The 17,677-nt window shown below is 41.8% G+C and overlaps 1 protein-coding gene across 10 annotated transcripts in view; it reads right to left on the minus strand.

Annotated features, from left to right (window-relative positions):
• The window catches only part of SLC15A5 (solute carrier family 15 member 5), a 66,049-nt gene that overhangs the window by 13,444 nt on the left and 34,928 nt on the right, over positions 1-17,677 (minus strand). For 7 of the 10 annotated variants that reach the window (XM_045016955.1, XM_045016970.1, XM_045016931.1 and 4 more), the window contains exons 7-8: positions 15,169-15,357; positions 9,289-9,420 (exon numbers count right to left, since the gene is read on the minus strand). In XM_045016955.1, the coding sequence (XP_044872890.1) occupies positions 9,289-9,420; positions 15,169-15,357 (321 nt within the window). Of the gene's footprint in view, positions 1-9,288; positions 9,421-14,891; positions 15,070-15,168; positions 15,358-17,677 lie in introns of those variants that run through there. The other 3 variants (XM_045016923.1, XM_045016940.1, XM_045016984.1) reach the window with 3 other exon arrangements.

Below are 17,677 nucleotides of genomic sequence, written 5' to 3' on the forward strand. Positions count from 1 at the left end.
AGGACATTAAGAAGTGTGGAGGAGAGGAGCCCAGCATCGCGCTGCTAGTCCAGGGGCAATTGAATCTTTTCTTTACACATGAAGGGTGGGGTCTGATGGAGCTCAGCCCCCTGTTGCTATGATGAGGACGGTTACCAGCCATACTGCACCATCTACCAGGAAAAATTAGGGCCAGGCGCCCTTGATAGACCTAACGGATGCTAGTCGGCATGGTTACCAGTCCTTTTGCACTGCCCCATGTGCCAATAGGCTGATGATGACGATGGGTATCAGTCTTACTGCACCATCAGCCACCCATGGCGGGGGGGGGGGGCAAGGATGTTGGTGTTGAGTGCTGCACCATCGCGTCTATCTGCAGCATTCAGTAAAGATAGGGTGACATGTAAAAGAGTCAAGAGAGGATTGTTTTCCCTTTCACTTCTGGGGGTGGATGGGGGGGTGCGTAAATTGCCGAGCTATGCCCTGACCCACCGCGGACACTGTTTTTGACCCTAGAAGCATTTGGAGCTCAGCCAAGAATGCAAATGCTTTTCGGATACTGCAGGAACTGTGGGATAGCTTGAGTCCTCCAGTCCATGAGCGTCCATTTGATTCTTTGGCTTTCCGTTACGCTTGTCACGCAGCAGTGCGCTGAGTCCCTGCTATGGCGTCTGTCTGGAGATTTTTTTTAAATGATTTTGAATTTCGTCTTCTGTAACAGAGCGCTGATAGAACAGATTTGCCTGCCCTTACTGCGATCACATCTGCATGGTCCATGCTGGAGCTCTTTTTTTATTTTGATTTCGGACTGCATCGCCACCCGTGCTGATCGGAGCTCCATGCTGGGCAAACAGGAAATATTCAAAAGTTCGCGGGGCTTTTCCTGTCTACCTGGCCACTGCATCCGAGTTCAGATTGCTGTCCAGAGCGGTCAGTGGTGCACTGTGGGATACCGCCCGGAGGCCAATACTGTCGATTTGCGGCCACACTAAACCTAATCCAATATGGTAATACTAGCGCTACTCCTCTCGTTAGGGAGGAGTACAGAAACTGGTTTAAAGAGCCCTTTATATCGATATAAAGGGCCTCTCAGTGTGGACGGGTGTGGCGTTAAATCGGTTTTACGCTCCTAAAACCGGTTTAAACGCCTAGTGTAGACCAGGCCTCAGACACTAACGTGCAGTGTCTGTGCTTTTAGTTGGCAGTATCTCCACACCCTGGTCACGTCCTGGGCTTTTCTACTGAGATTGCCAACAGAAGTCCCAGTTGTGGGGATGGTTTGTCATGTGGATACTGGCTCACTGGGAATTAGACTTGCAAAACAGTTCCCCTATTTTCAAGTTTATTCCAACACAAAAATTCTCATTGTTGATTCATGCTGCGAAATGTTATCAGCTACTTCTAACCATGGATAGATTGAGATCCTTTTCCTTTTGGGTGTCAATGAATTGCGTGTGTGTTCCATGACTGATTTGAAGATCTACTTAACCTAATTAGAGCCATTGCAATCAATTTTACATAGAAGATGCTCATATACTATAGTGATGGGTGGCAATATAAAATGCCTCACAGCCTTAGTGAGGCTCAAGCTAGCATGCTAAAAATAACCAACATGGACATTCTGGCTTGGGCGTGCTCCACACGCCTATTTTTACCACTCTTGCTTGAGCCCCATTAGCAAATCTCTGTCTACCCAGGCTGGGAGGTTTGCTCCCAGCTGCAATGTAGACCTACCCTAAGACAATGGTGCCTGGCCTTGCACATGTATACAGAGAAAGAGGTAGCGGCTTGGGCTGGGCAGGACGGCAAGAGCAGCCTCATGCCTTTTGTGCTCCATGCAAAGCCTGGCCTACTATGAGGAATGCAAAGACCACATTATGCCAGGTTTGCATGAAGCACAAAGCATATGCATGAGGCTAGTACTGTTGCAGGCACTAGCCTCTCCAAAGCTGGTAGGGAAAGGCAAGGCTGTAGAACCACCATTTGTCCACATAAGCTAGCAGGTCCACCTGGATACAGAAAAAATGGATGCTGCATCTTCAGGGCTGTGCCTGGAGCTACACTACCTCCCTTGCAGGGCTGTACTTTGAAGGCACAGCAGAGCACCAAGCTGGATGGGTAGTGCAGTTTGTTTACTGCCATACAAATAATGCCATAAACTCATAGTTAAATGGGTACATATAAACCACAGTGAACCCATCCCACAGACTAGTCTATCCTGAATAAATCCCAGATACTTACATTTAACCCACTACTGAGACTTGGAATTAAAAAAAAACACTTAAATTCAAATCTTTCAAGAGCTTCACATATCCCTCAATCAATTCACCAAGTGATGGGATATAGTTAATGCTTATCACTCCCAAGTCTAAGTCTTAGTACATGCTGTCTCAAATCCTTATTGGTTAAACAGGCATCAGTGGACACTGCCATCTGGACTGTAAAACGTCTTTTGGCAGTATCACATTTTGGTGCTAATCACACAGGTAAGTTAAAACTCATAAGTGAGAATATTGGTACCAGAGATCTTAACAGAAAGAGGCAATCTGGACTAATTTCCTCCCCTCTGACCCACCCCCCTTTACATATTTGCATTACTACTTTTAGATACATTTATTCTGAAATGATTAGCAAAGGAGGACAGGTTTAGTTTTGCATCTTTTCCATTAAAATGTCAGGAAAGGTAAAAGATGCAAAAGAGATCAGTTTCCCAGCTTGTACTGAAAATATCACTGTCACCCATCATCTGTTTGCACTCATCAGATTTCAAGAAGTCTTATTTTATCATATTCACACCATCCTCCTTAGATGATTTAAAATGTGATTAATGCAGCCTAGACTCTGTGTGACTGATAGCTGATCAACTGTGCCAATAAAAAATACTATAAGCTAGTGATATGGAGCACGATCCAAAAAAGGTTGAAGTAGTTTAATCAACACCTTTCATGCTCAGCGGTGTAATTCACAAATTGTATCCTTTCACTGACTCTAATTCAGTATGTTCTGAACAGCTTCCCAAGAGCATGGGTTCCACTGAACTAAGGGTGGGAGAACGCAAAATAGTTTAGGCTCTTGTTCCAGTAAACCTGAATCATGGGACAATACAAAAGCATCGGTAGCCTAACATCCACACAACACGCCTTGTTGAATTTAGCTTTACAACAGCACAATGCACGTGTCATCCTGCTTCACTGTGACAGAACAAGGTCTGGACTTCAGAACCTAATCCAGGTTCAGCTGGTTTAAAAGCAACCAATTCAAGTTGGTTTGCCTTCCTCCTTCACCATGAGTTGTTCAGATATTGATTATTTTTTAGCACTCTTTATCATGGAACTTAAACTTTTTTAGGGATTGGGATGTAGCTGATGTCAGTATTGGCTAATTGGTACTGGCCCCTAGTGTCATTCTCAGAAGTGCTGCCTTTGAGGAGAATAAGTACGGGAAAGTGATTTCGTGCATTGTTCAGACCTTCAATATTACATCATGGAGACCTGTGATGGGGTCCGCTCACCTCTCATGAACGCCCTCTATCGGATATGTGCATGCCTGTTCTTTTTCAGCTCTGCGCTGTTCATAGGGCCTTCCACTGGTTACCACTCACCTCAGTGGATCTTTGACAACTCAGACCACCAGCCAGGGGCGGCTCCAGGCCCCAGAACGCCAAGCGCATGCTTGGGGCGGCAAGCTGTGGGGAGTGCTCTGCCGGTGCTGGGAGGGCGGCAGGCAGGCTGCCCTTGGCGGCTTGCCTGCGGAGGGTCCGCTGGTCCCGCGGCTTTGGCGGACCTCCCGAAGACAAGCTGCGGAAGGCAGCCTGCCTGCCGTGCTTAGGGCGGCAAAATTCCTAGAGCTGCCCCTGCCACCAGCCGAGTCATACAGAGTCCATATGTGAACAAAACAAACCCCTTCTGGGGTACAAGTCCAACTATCACAGTACGCTCAGTTGGTCTCTTCCTGTAGCACTCCCGGGACTTATTCCTCAGCCTCTTCTGGGCTAGCTCTCAAGTGATCCCAGTTCTGGAATGGAGCAGTGCCCCCAGGGTTTCCTCCCTGGAGACCTTTGCCCCCTGGCAAGCCTCAACTGACCCCTGCTCTCCAGATGAGTCACTGTTTACAATTCAGTTAATTCCCCTTCTGGGGAGGTATCAAAGTCCAACAAATGCTGACCCTCTTCCAGATCTTCAGCTCCTTCCCTGGGCTTATGCAGCCACTTTCCTGGTGCCCACCCACTACTCTAGGTCCCAACCCAAGGACCCTACAAATAACAGCCATCTGCTGCATCCCTTTTTACTTTGTTGATGCAGCTTGTGTTCCCTGAGCCACTTGCCTGCAGCCCCAGCACCTTCAACCCAAGGCTGAAGTCCTGCTTGTGTCCCTGCAGCCAGCCAGAAGCACCTTCCTTGCTCCCCTAGTTCCTGCCAGCAACTGAATCTACTTTAACCAGCAGCTCCTAGGCAGCCTGGAGGACTTCTCTCTACTGCTCTTTCCTGGAGTGGGGTGTAGTAGGACCGTGAGGACTCCAGCAGGGGTCCTCTGAGTCTACTACACTTCATCACAAGACCATTAAAAACAAAGATGGAAGGAAAAGTAAGTGGAGAGTTGGTCCTGATTCAGTTTACAAAGTCTCAGGGACCCAACAAACCCCCAAACTAGACTGGATCTTTTATACCCCCTTCTTTATATAACTGTTTGAATCTACAACCATATTTGATCATCTTCCATGACCATAACAAGATTAATACCTATCCATTATCCATATGTGGCATTGCGGACTTCCTTAATTAATCTTCTACTCATTAACATTAATACATCGTGTCAAGCATTTCTTAATAATTCCCATACATCACTGGGGTCAAACTGCCTAGTTAACATATTGCAGAAGGCCCCCAAGTCCCCTCTAATTTGTGCAACTTGCGGTCACCTGTTTACTTGCACAGCAAGAGAAGGCATAAACTGTTACCTGGGTATGTCCTCAGGTCTATATAATTTTAACTAAAACCCCTGCCTTAGCCTGACCAGAACCCAAACTGTCGCGCCTGGCCTCACACCCATAAAACAGGCCACTAACGTAACAAAAGCATACTAACACAATTATTTATATTCACCTACTTCCTATTACAGCTTCAATAACGTCATTATTTCTGTAAGCATATATATGATATTTTACTCCAAAATTATAGACCCTCCATGATCAGGTCAGAGGTCAACAGTCAACAATAAGCAGCTCTGGAGGTTTTTAAAGCAACAAAACTACTTTATTCATACCACTTGTAACAATACAACACAAGCCCCAAGAAAGGTAATCAAGAATGATATGAGTGTAACATAGCCTAATACAGACAGTTTAATCATGCAAAAATAATGGAATAATTTGGAAAAGGGTATCATGTCTGACACCATTTCCAGAATGGGCATCAAAAGATAGATGGAGCAGCAGCAAATTCTTGCATTCCTTTGGAAATGAGGTAAGAAAACCTCTGCTGGTTTCATTATAATTTAAACTCAGCTCGAAAGGTCTGAATTTTTACAAACAAGCCTAGCTTAACTCATGGTTCAGAATCAAAAGTTAGCAGAAGTAAGTAGCAAGTATTACAATATTCATAAAATCTCACACTTAAAAGGTTATATAATAGAGATACAGAAATATTTACATTATATTTAAAGGTTGTGTGTCTGTCACAGATGCTAGCGAGTGGCCACCCATTAGGACTGTTGCAGGGAGAATCCAAGTCTCTGGATCCCCTGAGGAATGTTAAGTCCCTGCAGCCTGAACAGCCACTGCCCCAAACTTGGGGTCCTTAGGCAACCTCTCAGGGTGCAGACCTTCTAGATGGCACCCCCTTCTGAGAGTTGGAGCCCCTGTCCATCCACCTGTCCCCTCTGGGCACACTGCTGACCCTTGAGGTACCCCAGTACTTAAACACAGCCCTTTACCAAAACTTCACCCTAAAGGTGTGAAACTTCTGCTTTATCACTTGGCATGCAGTAGTTGTCAAACAGTCAACACACTCCCTTCACATAGTCTAACACATTTATGCTCCTTTATACTTAATCATGTACAGCACAGGAGCGTACAGAACAAATAACACAATAAACATATTAAACCTCAATGTCCCTTACTGTCAAGCTCACTCTCCCCATGTGAGTCTGTGGGGAATCAACTGGGTTCCAGCAGGCAGGGTGTCCCTACCTCATGAGGTGTTACATGTTGGGTTGCTTCTTCTTCATGGACTGGAGAAAAAGGACCCCTGAGCAGAAAAGCTTCTGTCCTTTTAAAGCCTCCAGTCCCACTGTGCCAGATGATACCCTCCCCCCCCCATGAGCACAAACCCTTGCCAAGTGACTTTATGACAACCTCCTCACTGCTAAACCAGTTTTTCTGGGCAGGGACTAGTCTTGTCTACAATGAAATGATTTCCAACGATAGGGTACTTAAGAGACAACTACCCTCTACTGTTATTCTTTTGCCACCATCCTTTGGAATTTTAACCCAACAGAGGTAAAGAGACCATGCAGAAGGCAAAAAGCTGCACATTCAGAATGGTGTTTGCAGCCTGACACAGACACATAAGGTTCAAAATCTTACACAGAATTCATAAATTGTTCAGTCATATTCCCAAATCACAGTATCATTCCAGGAATAGTTGCTAGGAATAGGTGAACTGGTTCTGTTTAGGGTCGAGGCAAAAGAACCTCAGAGGAATCTCTACCCATTTTTAGAATGGAACTTCTGAGGCCCTAAAAATATATCAATTACATGAAAATGAAAAGAGTAATCTAAGTGTTCTCACTGGAAGAACAGGAGGACACCATTGAAGAATAATATTCACCTTGATTCTCATTACAGGTTTGGATAAGAATCAGTCTTTAGAGGGGCTTACCCAGGCCAAACCCCAAACCTTAGGAGTTCAGACAACCGCTGAACCACCTCGGAAATAATTCTCCTTAGTGGAAAGTCACTTTCAGTAGCTGTCTTCAGTTCTGTGTTCACTCACAGGAAGTCAGTAATGGAGATAAAGATGTGGCTTGAGATTTTACAAAGCTGACTAGGGGATTTAGCCACACAACTCCCATAAAAATATAAGAGATGAATGGTTAAATCCACCAATTGCCTTTGAAAATCTCAATGACAGCGAGTTGAAACTCAGAATTTCTTTTCCATAGGAAATTCTGACAATTCTAAATATTTTGTTCCGAATTGGAACAAAAAGTTGAAATTGCAAAATTACCTGTGAATCAAAAATTGCTAAAAAAACCCATTTGTTTTGGATCAAAGAGTTTTGTTCCCCCCTAAAATTTGTTTCAATTTTGACTTTTGATTTTATATTTTTTTAAATCAGTAATTTCCTATTATAATTGGTATAACAAAAATACATAAAATGACATCATGTTGTGACATAACATGAGTCTAAGCATTCTGACTTTTATAATATCATATAAATTATGTTATATTTAATCATAACAAATATCAAAATGATAGTTGAAATAAAACATTTTCCCCTCAACAAAACAAAATATTCCAACTTTTTCATAAAAAAATCATTTTGATAATTTTATCACTGAAAATTCTGACAAAGTTGATTACATTCTGGGAAAATGCTGATTTAATGAAATCAACATTTCAAAAGGAAATGTGCTTTATTGGAAACTTTTTGACCAGCTGTAACCTCAACTATTATGCCTGTTGGCCCTTCTGCTTGAAGACTTGTAGGTGACTTGTTGAGCTAAGCATTTTAATATCTGTTTCCATTTCTAGATGAAATTCATGGCTTGAAATAAAATTCTATCTAACTTAACTTAAGCAAATATAAGAGAAACTTCATTACAGAAGTGAAACAGATTAAGATACCAACTACTTGTACATCCAGATCTTGGAAGCATGGATTAATATTTTCTGACACATACTTTTTCAATGATACACAATCTTTTTAACTACACTGTTCCCCAGAACAAAGTCTCTTGGAGACATAGGTGCAACCCAAGCATCTCTGAAAATTGGCAGGTATTTTAACTACAGCTGTAGTTTGTACTACAGCCAGCAACAGTAGCATGTTAAAAGGGTGACTTCTTGAAAGGTGGTAATGATCAAATTTATGGATGTCAACCAATCTGTAAAACTGATTACTTCGAATATGGTAACTATTTTGGACATATAAACAAAGGAGGCCCTATTCCTTTGCTCTAAATACTTCCTGGTGTTTTAAAGGTAATCATAAAATAGAGAACTCCTACGTACTAACTGTATCTAACAAAGGTTCATCAACAAAAAAGGTATTTTTAAGAACTGTGTGCCAGATTCCTACCATGACCAATTGAGAAGAGTAACCAGAAAGTCAGATTTATAATAAATGCTTTCAGTTGGTTGAATGTATGTAATTGGCTTAGAAATGTCATGAGAATGAGTTTTCTGGGAATGCTAGCTCTTTTCTAAGTGGGATAGAAATACTGTGAAAATATCTTGTCACAACGTTTTCTTACTTTTGGGTTCTGGCAGCACCTGGACGTGTGTGAAAAATGAAAGACCAAGGAAATATTTAACTTGAAAAGAAAGGTTGAGTTAGAGCTTGGTTTCAGCTTTGGAATGAGGTTCAACTTCACCCTTATTTTGCCTGCTGCATGAAATTCAAGGTTGAGCTTTTCATAGCTGACTAAGCATCAGACTGAGACACCTTTGCTCCCACTGCGTAGTACCTTATGCAATTGATGATCCCATTAAAGTCAATGACTATTTGCAGTGTAAGATACTACCCTGTGTGAGATAGGGTGGCAAAATATGGTCCTAGAGGGATTTAGCCACACATTTCTCATTATTTCAATAGGAGCTGTGTGTCTAAATCTCCTGGTCAGTTTTGCAAATCTCAACCTTATTTTTTTGTCCTTACTCTCAAGGCCCCGGTACAACATACCTACAATGTATTCCACTATTCTACCTTTCGTAAAGCATTGAACACACATTCTGGTGGCTCAGATGATCCCCAAGTAAATGTGGCTGGGGATAGACACATGCTGACGGTTCTGGTGGATGAAGGGTTCTTGATAGCCAATTTATTGCCCATGATTTCAGAACAGAAAGCATGGGGCTCCTCACAGATGCCATTCTCTAATTACTCCACCTATCAAAAGTAAGAGGACTCATTACAATTTGATGAATACAGCTGCAAGTCTATTTCCTATCTTAATTCTATCTTAATTGTGAAAGTAAATCAATAAACTTTGGCAGCCACTTTTATGCTAGTACATGCTTCTCCAAATCAATAGCCAGTAGGATTAGAAAACTCATCTCGCAAACATACCACATGAGCATATTCTTACCTTGAGAGCCTATGTATGTTGTCTGAACAATAAAGGCTCCCATAAAACAACCAGCTCCATTGAAGACGGTCAAAAAGTGCATTGCGATCCCTCGAATTCTGCCTGGCACAAGCCTGAATGTTAGTAAGGAACCTTTGCAAGGAAGCAGAAGATAGTTACAAGTTACACAAGGAAATAACCTTTTAGGGATGGCCAGGCAAAAGATACAATAATTAGAAATCCAATAAATTTGAAAAAGAAAAAAGCCCAGAGCCTACTGCAACAGGATACACCATGAAGCTTATATTCCACTACTTTTAAAATATACAGTGAAACTGAATCATTATGGAAAGGCAACCTATTGAAGTATAACATTCTAAGTTAAGCTACTTAAAATGATCATACAGTGGACCATCCCAAAATCAGTCATCTAGAAATAAGGCTACTTGGCAGATGTGTATTCCTTTCTATCCAATGATCACAGTGCATTTTACAATTACTTAATTTAGCCTCAAACTTCCTCAAGTGGGAAAGGTCTCGTTTCTCCATTTTATACAAAAGAGGAAGCAGGCTGTGAGATGCTGTATGTGACCTCAGGCAAGTCACTGCAAGTGGCAGAGGGAGGAACTGAACCCAGATTTTCAAGAGTGACTAGTGATTTTGGAGGCCCACCTTGAGAAACCTTGAAGAGGCTTGGATTTTCAGAGGGTGGAAGATCAGTACCTCTGAAATTCAGACTCCCAGTTTAAGGTATTTGATGCCAGGCACCCAAAAAACTTAAGGACCTCTCCTCCACAAAGTCGCTAGTCAGTTTTGAGAAATCTTGCCTCTCCATCCCAACTTCCAGTCCCATGTCATAACCAAAAGTCTGACCATCTCTAGTTAAGGGATCTTACTAACAAAACAAAAACAGCAGACACGACATGTGGTAGCTTGGGGAGGCTTTAGAGAGGTTAGAGATGTTTCTTAATGTACTACATTTCTTAATGTACTACGTTGCTTTATCTACACAAAAGTTTTCCACTGTTATTAGCAGCAATTCCACTAGTGCTACCAACAACTGGGGGTGCTAGTGGAGACAAGGATGCCATGGTTACCAGTGTTTTTAGATGGTGTCATTTAGATTTGTTTTGAGCAGCATTTAATGACATGTTAACAATGCTAGTGGCCTCAGCAGCTTTGCTACATTCATGCTCCCCACCCTGATGAGTGGAGATGCATCTTTGGGGATTTTTGCACCTTTCCCCCCAAAAAGTTTAGTGTACAGCCTAATGCTACACTGATGTTCAAGCATTTCAGAAATGGTACAGCGGGATTTAATTGTCACCCTGTTCCTTTGCAATGGCTTTGCTCAGTGGTCTGGAGAGTCAGTAGAAAATAAAAGTTCAAATCAAAGTAATTAATAAAGGACCTTTTTTTTTTTAATTTAAGTAGAACAATATGTGCAAGTAAGGGGGGGGGCTGCACGCAGGGGAACTCCCTGCCCCAGCTCATCCCTGCTCCGCCTCCTCCCCGATCACGCCGTCGTTGCTTCACTTCTCCCACCTCCCAGGCTTACAGCTCCTAAACTGATTGGCGCCGCAAGCCTGGGAGGCGGGAGAAGTGAAGCAGCGACAGTGTGCTCAGGGTGGAGGCGGGGCAGGGGTGAGCTGGGGCGGGGGGGTGCCTCAGGGCGGAGGGGGGAGCTGCCGCGGCGGGGGTGGTGCCTCAGGGCGGGGGCTCGGGAACGGGGGAGGGCGCAAGGTGGAAGTTTTGCCTAGGGCGCAAAACATCCTTGCACCGCCCCTGAACACCTTCAACAAGCAGTAAATTCCCCCTAGTAACTCATCATTTGCCATGTATTCACTCCTTCACAGTGATGTTTAGGTAGTTGCACCTTTAGTACAAAACCAGCAATTACTTAAAAAAGAGTGAAGCAAACAAGTTGGTCACCTTTAGACTAATTACAAATAAGTTATTAAACTAGATTATTAGGGAGGTACAGAAGGCGTCTCTATGTGAACAAGCCAAATTGAACAAGGGACTTGCCTCCTCCTGGATTTCAAATTTTAAGACTATCAGAGAAAAAACAGTTGATAATGAGCAGAACTGCTTCTTTCATCACGGAAAGTGACCCATCAAGACTATTTGCCAATTATTAATTATGGACTTCTGCCTCACTAGAATTTCTGTTATGATTCACAAATGTTTCCTGCCCAGTTTTCTGCAGGAAACATTTGTGAATCATAACAGATTCTCTTTAGAATCAGCTGTTGCCAAAGTCTCTAGTCTTCATAATCTCATTTTTGGAGCTCTGCTGTATCTACTCCCAGGAACTCCAATCCTCTGTCCCCTCTCCCTTTCCCCCTCCTTAGCTGATATTGCAGCAACTTTCATGGAAAGAATTCACAATGCGAAGACTGTCAATGGGAGATCCCAATTCCACATTTGGATGCCTGAATCATCATGGAGTACAACTGACAAAATACAATCACTGTCCCCATCCTTGATTTGCAAGTCCAAATTTAGGTTTTGAACCTGATTTCAGTACGTGGTGCTTTTACCTCACTCAGGAGTGAAACCAGAATGTGTGGGGAAGGGGAAGGTGATCATATGCTGTGCTGTGTGTATGACAGTACAGTCTGTGGCCTAGTCTTCACTGCTGAAAAGAAAAGGTGTGTTTTTTTAATGTGGGATAACTAATAGAAGGCCTATAGGATTGTTTAGTTGTATTATGAGATAAACCATGAGGTAAATGTCCCTATACCCATTTCAGGGGTTGACACTGGTGAATTTACCTCATAGTAAAACTGAAGTTCCGAGTCTTCACTGTGTGTGTTTGGTTTTTTTAATCTCAGGATAGCTTGCACACATTAGTTACCCCAAGATAAAAGAGACACTTATTTTAGCAGGGAAGACAAAGCCAAAGGAAGTTGTAAAACCAATATCCAGACCACTTGTAATCATTAAGTGCAGATGGAGCTTTCTTTTTGCAAGAGTAGGGGTATAAAGCACACATCCTGGACAAATTCAGCTCTGGTAATTGCATTCTGCTTACCTAAATTACTCCTGATGTTTCAATTGCACTCTGTATTCTTCACTTCTCCCACAGTGTTTCTGTGAGCTATTAAACAGCTGCTGCATTCTACCCTAGAGAGACTATTGCATTTCAGTGGTGGGCGAAGTGATCCCCTATATATTCCTTAACTAAGAGACTGTTTGTTATGAGACTCAGCATTCGCAAAGTACTTTGAGACACTTGGATTAGAAATGCAGATATTTTTGCAATGCATCATCAGACATTGCAGATGTGGTAACCCTTTGTTTGACAAAGCAGTCACAGTATATAAATTCTCTATTAGCAGATTAACATAGCTAGTGTAAACTAGTTCAAGTTGTTCATTTAGCTCTATTGTATCCTTGCTCTCTCTTTTGTTGACTTTTTGCTCCCAGTCTGTGTGTGTGTGTGTGTGTGTTCAGCCATAGCTACCAATCAAAATATTTGAAACATGCTTTAAATTGAGCACATTTTAAAAAATGAAAGTACTGTAACAAGAACTAAATACTCCTTAATAAAGAACAGATGTACGTTGTGGGCTTGAAACCACCCCACAAAACTCCTTGGAGATACTGAGTGCTCCTAGAAAGATTTATTATAGGAGTCCTATCTTTCAACTCTCTGTAGATTTCTTTAAAGGAACAGTGTTAAGAGTTTTTAAAAGAATAAAGCCATAGGCAGCCATGGATTTGTTGCAGAAATTTTGTTCCTCCTGAAGAGATTCAGGATTTGAGTTGACCTGGTAACAGGAGGGTAGCTGCTTCAACTAGCAGCCTACATCAGGGTCACATATGAGCAAAGTTCCTCTGTTTAGTTGGTGTAGGCAAAATGCTAGGAGCCACAGGGATAAATTTAAAACTTTCAACTGTATCTTAAGTTTAATGCAACCATAATAATATGTTTGTATCTTTAACAGAACAGGAATTGCCTGAATTCACCAGTTTTGTCTTCACTCTGCAGTTGTGCGGTGAGAGTGGCAAAGGGCAGAACTCCATGGGCTGAACTTTATTCATGCTTGGCTTAGAAATATCCAGAGAAGTAGAAGAATCTCTTAGAAAGCTGATAGAAGAAGTGGATAACAGCCCAACACTACCAGTTACTCTATTAGCTTAAGTGGCATATGTCTGCGCAGTGGATCTAAAGATCCTTAACCCAGCTGATGACCCATGGCAGGGTGTGTGTGCATGTGTGCGCGTTGTTCCACATGATGGAATTTGTTTACTCAGGTTGCTTTTTTTTAAAAGCTTAGGAAATTACACTGTAAAAGAACAGCTATAAGTAACGTGACGGTTGCAAAATCAAGCTTTCAAGAGCCTCAGCAACACTACGAACAGGATGCACCAGCAACCTTAATTCCAGCATTTCCTACCTTTTAAGAACTTGACTTTGCAACCTTAATGTTCCTTTAATGTAATGTTTTAAATGTAATAACAGAACTAGAGGGATCAGCCTGGGAAAGGGATGCTCACAAAACCCTGTGTTAAAAGGTAACTAACAGATAATTGTGTTAGACAAGATAATAAATAACCCCTCTATTGTATCATGGGAACATTGGCATCAGTGGGAGTCGTAAGGGTCAGCACCTCAAACCTAGGCCCTCAGACTGAATACCCCAAACCCAAGATGTCCAAAATTTGTGTACATTTTTGAATATTTGTCTTGGTTTTAAGACTATGATAATCTAATCTGACCTCCTGCATATCACAGGCCATAGAATGCTACCAGGCAGTTCCTGCATCAAATCCACAACTCCTAGTTGAGCTAGAGCATATCTTATAGAAAGCCATCCACTCTTGATTTAAAGACTGAGTGATGGAGAACCCACTACATCCCTAGGTAAGTTGCTCCAATGGTTAATTACCCTTACTTTTAGGAACTTGTGCCTTATTTCTAGTTGGAATTTATCTAGTTTAATCTTCCAGCCATTGGACATTGCTAAGCCTTTGTCTGCTAGATTAAAGAGCCCTCTATCATGAAAAATCTTCTCCTCATACAGATACTTATAGACCATGATCAAGTCACCTCTTAACCCTTTCTTTTTTAAGCTAAATAGTGAAGGTCACAATTTTCTGTTACACTTAGCCTGTAACCTAGAAACCACATACACTTGCCTCAGTAAAGTGCTTGAAATGTATGGATGAAGAGGCATTATGTATGTACTAAGCATTACATCCAGGGAAAATTATTTTTTGAGTGAGACCGTGACCCTCAGTTCCTAGAAATCTAAGAGTATAAGAATGACAATTCAAACACTCAAAATATTCAAGCTATTTCCTACCCCTATGTAAAATCTGAACACTTCTGAAATTGTTTTAGAACAATAAAAACAAGAAGAGAAATATACACAGTATATTATTCTTTCTGTGGAATTCACCGCTTGAGAAGGTCGTTTAGTCAACTACTGTAATTGTAAAACAACTGTTTAAAAAGAGTTTGTGCATAATTTTTGAAGGCTAACAGCATTTGCAGTTATGCAAGCTAAAATAAGGGTAATCAAATCTCATGCTTCTCAGTATAAATTAACAGCTTGCAGAGGGTAGAAAGTCAACATACAAGCGAGAAAGGATGGAGTTTGCCTAGTGCAGTTATTGGCTCCACTGCTCATGGGTGGATTACTAGATTTAATGGTCCAATGGGCTGACCAAGTCTGACAAATTCTAAATTCCTCCTAATCTCAGAGAACATTATTGTTCACCATGTAGTACAGCAAAGAACAGAAATTAAGCTCCTTCAGTGCAGGTGATGAATAGGCCTATTCAGAAAACCTGTGGAAGAGAGCCAGGGGTGAGAAATCAGATGACAGTCATTCTAATTCTTCTTGTGAAGTTAATGTAATTCCTTGTTAGTTGATGAAATGTACTTACAGGTGGGAGTTACCAAAGCTTCAGCCACTCCAAGTAAAATGTACTGAGGAGCCAGATGAAAACAAGGCATGGAGGAAACTGGAAGCACCTTGCCTGACAGAGTCTGTTCCATCTGAGGGAAGTGTTTCCTGTGTATTTCAGAAAAGCCAGCGACCATCACAGACAGAGCCGCAGAGAAATGACCTACAACTGGGTAAATGGAGCAAATAGAGAGAGAGGCTTTTTGACAAGAATGAAGTTATAGGATTCCAGTATATTCAAGTGACATATGATTGTAATGTATTCTTTTTAAAAACATGGTAACAAAATGGAGTTCAGTGAGTTCTTAATTATCCATGCATACAGCACAACACATTTGCACAGCACTTCAGCACATAGATAAAAAGTGTTCTCTGCCCTCAGGAGCTTACAGTCTAAACAAGATAAAGCAAAGGGCAAGAGTTGAGCACAGGGAGGTGAGAAAGGAGGTAGCATTTTTTAAAGAAGCATTTTACAGGAGAGACAAGATGGTAAGTGGAGGAGGAAAAGGAGACTTTGAAGGTATGAGGGGTCACATGAGTGAAGGCATAAAGCAGGAGGAGAAAAGGGTGGGAGTAAGGTGAGAAGGCTACAAAGAGCATGGGGAAATTTCCCTGGATGCATTTTACATTGCCAGTAAAAGGGTAATGGTCTGATCAAGGGATGTACCCACATGAACAGTGTCTTGTCAGCCCATTCACTAGATGTGGAAGAGCACAAGACCCAGTTAGGACCACACAGAGCTTTTTGAAGCTCTTATTAGCAAGGTATCATAAGCAGCTCCATAGTTAAGGTTGCATTTAATTTAATTTGTAAAGGTGGTTTTAACCCCCTTTGTCCCTGATTCTGAACTGCAGTACACACTGGCAGTCCCCTGGCATCCTCATGAAGCCCCCTTGACTTCAGTAGGGCTCCACATGGGTGCAGAAAATCTATTTAGTAGCTTATGAAGAAGGATATGATTTGGTCACACAGGTCATGGGTTCTGTGACTTTAACAGATCTCTGTGACTTCTTCAGCTTTAGCCCTAGGCGGCTGAGCTCTGGCTGTCAGCCCTGAGCAGCCAGGCTCTGGCTTCAGCTTCAGCCCCACCATGACCATACTCTGATTTTGTACCTTTTCCCCACAACTGTTCCATGAATTTTGCTTAGTTTTACCACAACAAAATTTTATCCATACTTATGAGTGGAGTTAAAATATCTTATTTAACATTACAGGACAGGTAACTTTTTTGGGGGGCCCCGTTAACTAGCTCAGCCTTTTCACACCATTCCCATACATATTAACTGAGCTTGCCTTGATCTGGGTGAATTCTACTGACCTAATCTTTTGAAAATACATTTTTTAGAGATACACTTTTTGCTATATTGTTTAACATTTTAAGATAAGGTGAGGCTGCAGTACTGGGAAAGAAAAGTAATCTCGTTCTTAAATAACTGTATTTGTTTTTGTTATAGAGAAGCAGAAGTTTTCATCTGAACCCAGATTCAAGCAATCCCCTTAAGTTTGGTTCTTAACAGAGAGGAAATGGCATAAAAGCTATAATATGGATTTGAAAGTTCACAGCTCTCTAGTTTTCACTCATATGTCAAAGATCTTGATCACATGACTACAGTTGCCTCTGAGCAACCAATATTATCACTGGATGACTCATGAACCACTATTAGATGCTGTCGCAGAAATGATTAGAAGTGGGGTCTGCTTCTCTACTCATCCTCCCGACCTGTACAAGATGAGTGTAAAGTAGCTATACTGCACTATCCTTCTGACCTGGTGGTGTTTTAAATGCTATGGACTACAACGTAGGTGAGAGGGATGGTAGCTAGCAACAGTACTTATACCACACATTTATACTATTGGGTATCTATTGAGTAGACAGAAAGAAACTGTTGTAACTCCCCAAATTTATATCAAGGCCCAAATATTCAGAATTGACCTCTAATTTTAGGTGCCCAATTTGGGACACCTGCATTTCATAGGTCCTGGGCCCCTGCAGCTCCAATTGACTTGATCTGGAATTTTGAAATCCTATTCAATCCTATTCAATTTATTCATAAATGATCTGGAGAAAGGGGTAAACAGTGAGGTGGCAAAGTTTGCAGATGATACTAAACTACTCAAGATAGTTAAGACCAAAGCAGATTGTGAAGAACTTCAAAAAGATCTCACAAAACTAAGTGATTGGGCAACAAAATGGCAAATGAAATTTAATGTGGATAAATGTAAAGTAATGCACATTGGAAAAAATAACCCCAACTATACATACAACATGATGGGGGCTAATTTAGCTACAACGAGTCAGGAAAAAGATCTTGGCGTCATCGTGGATAGTTCTCTAAAGATGTCCACGCAGTGTGCAGAGGCGGTCAAAAAAGCAAACAGGATGTTAGGAATCATTAAAAAGGGGATAGAGAATAAGACTGAGAATATATAATTGCCCTTATATAAATCCATGGTACGCCCACATCTCGAATACTGTGTACAGATGTGG

This window comes from Mauremys mutica, chromosome 1, assembly GCF_020497125.1.
Source record: "Mauremys mutica isolate MM-2020 ecotype Southern chromosome 1, ASM2049712v1, whole genome shotgun sequence".
Lineage (NCBI taxonomy): Eukaryota > Metazoa > Chordata > Testudines > Geoemydidae > Mauremys > Mauremys mutica.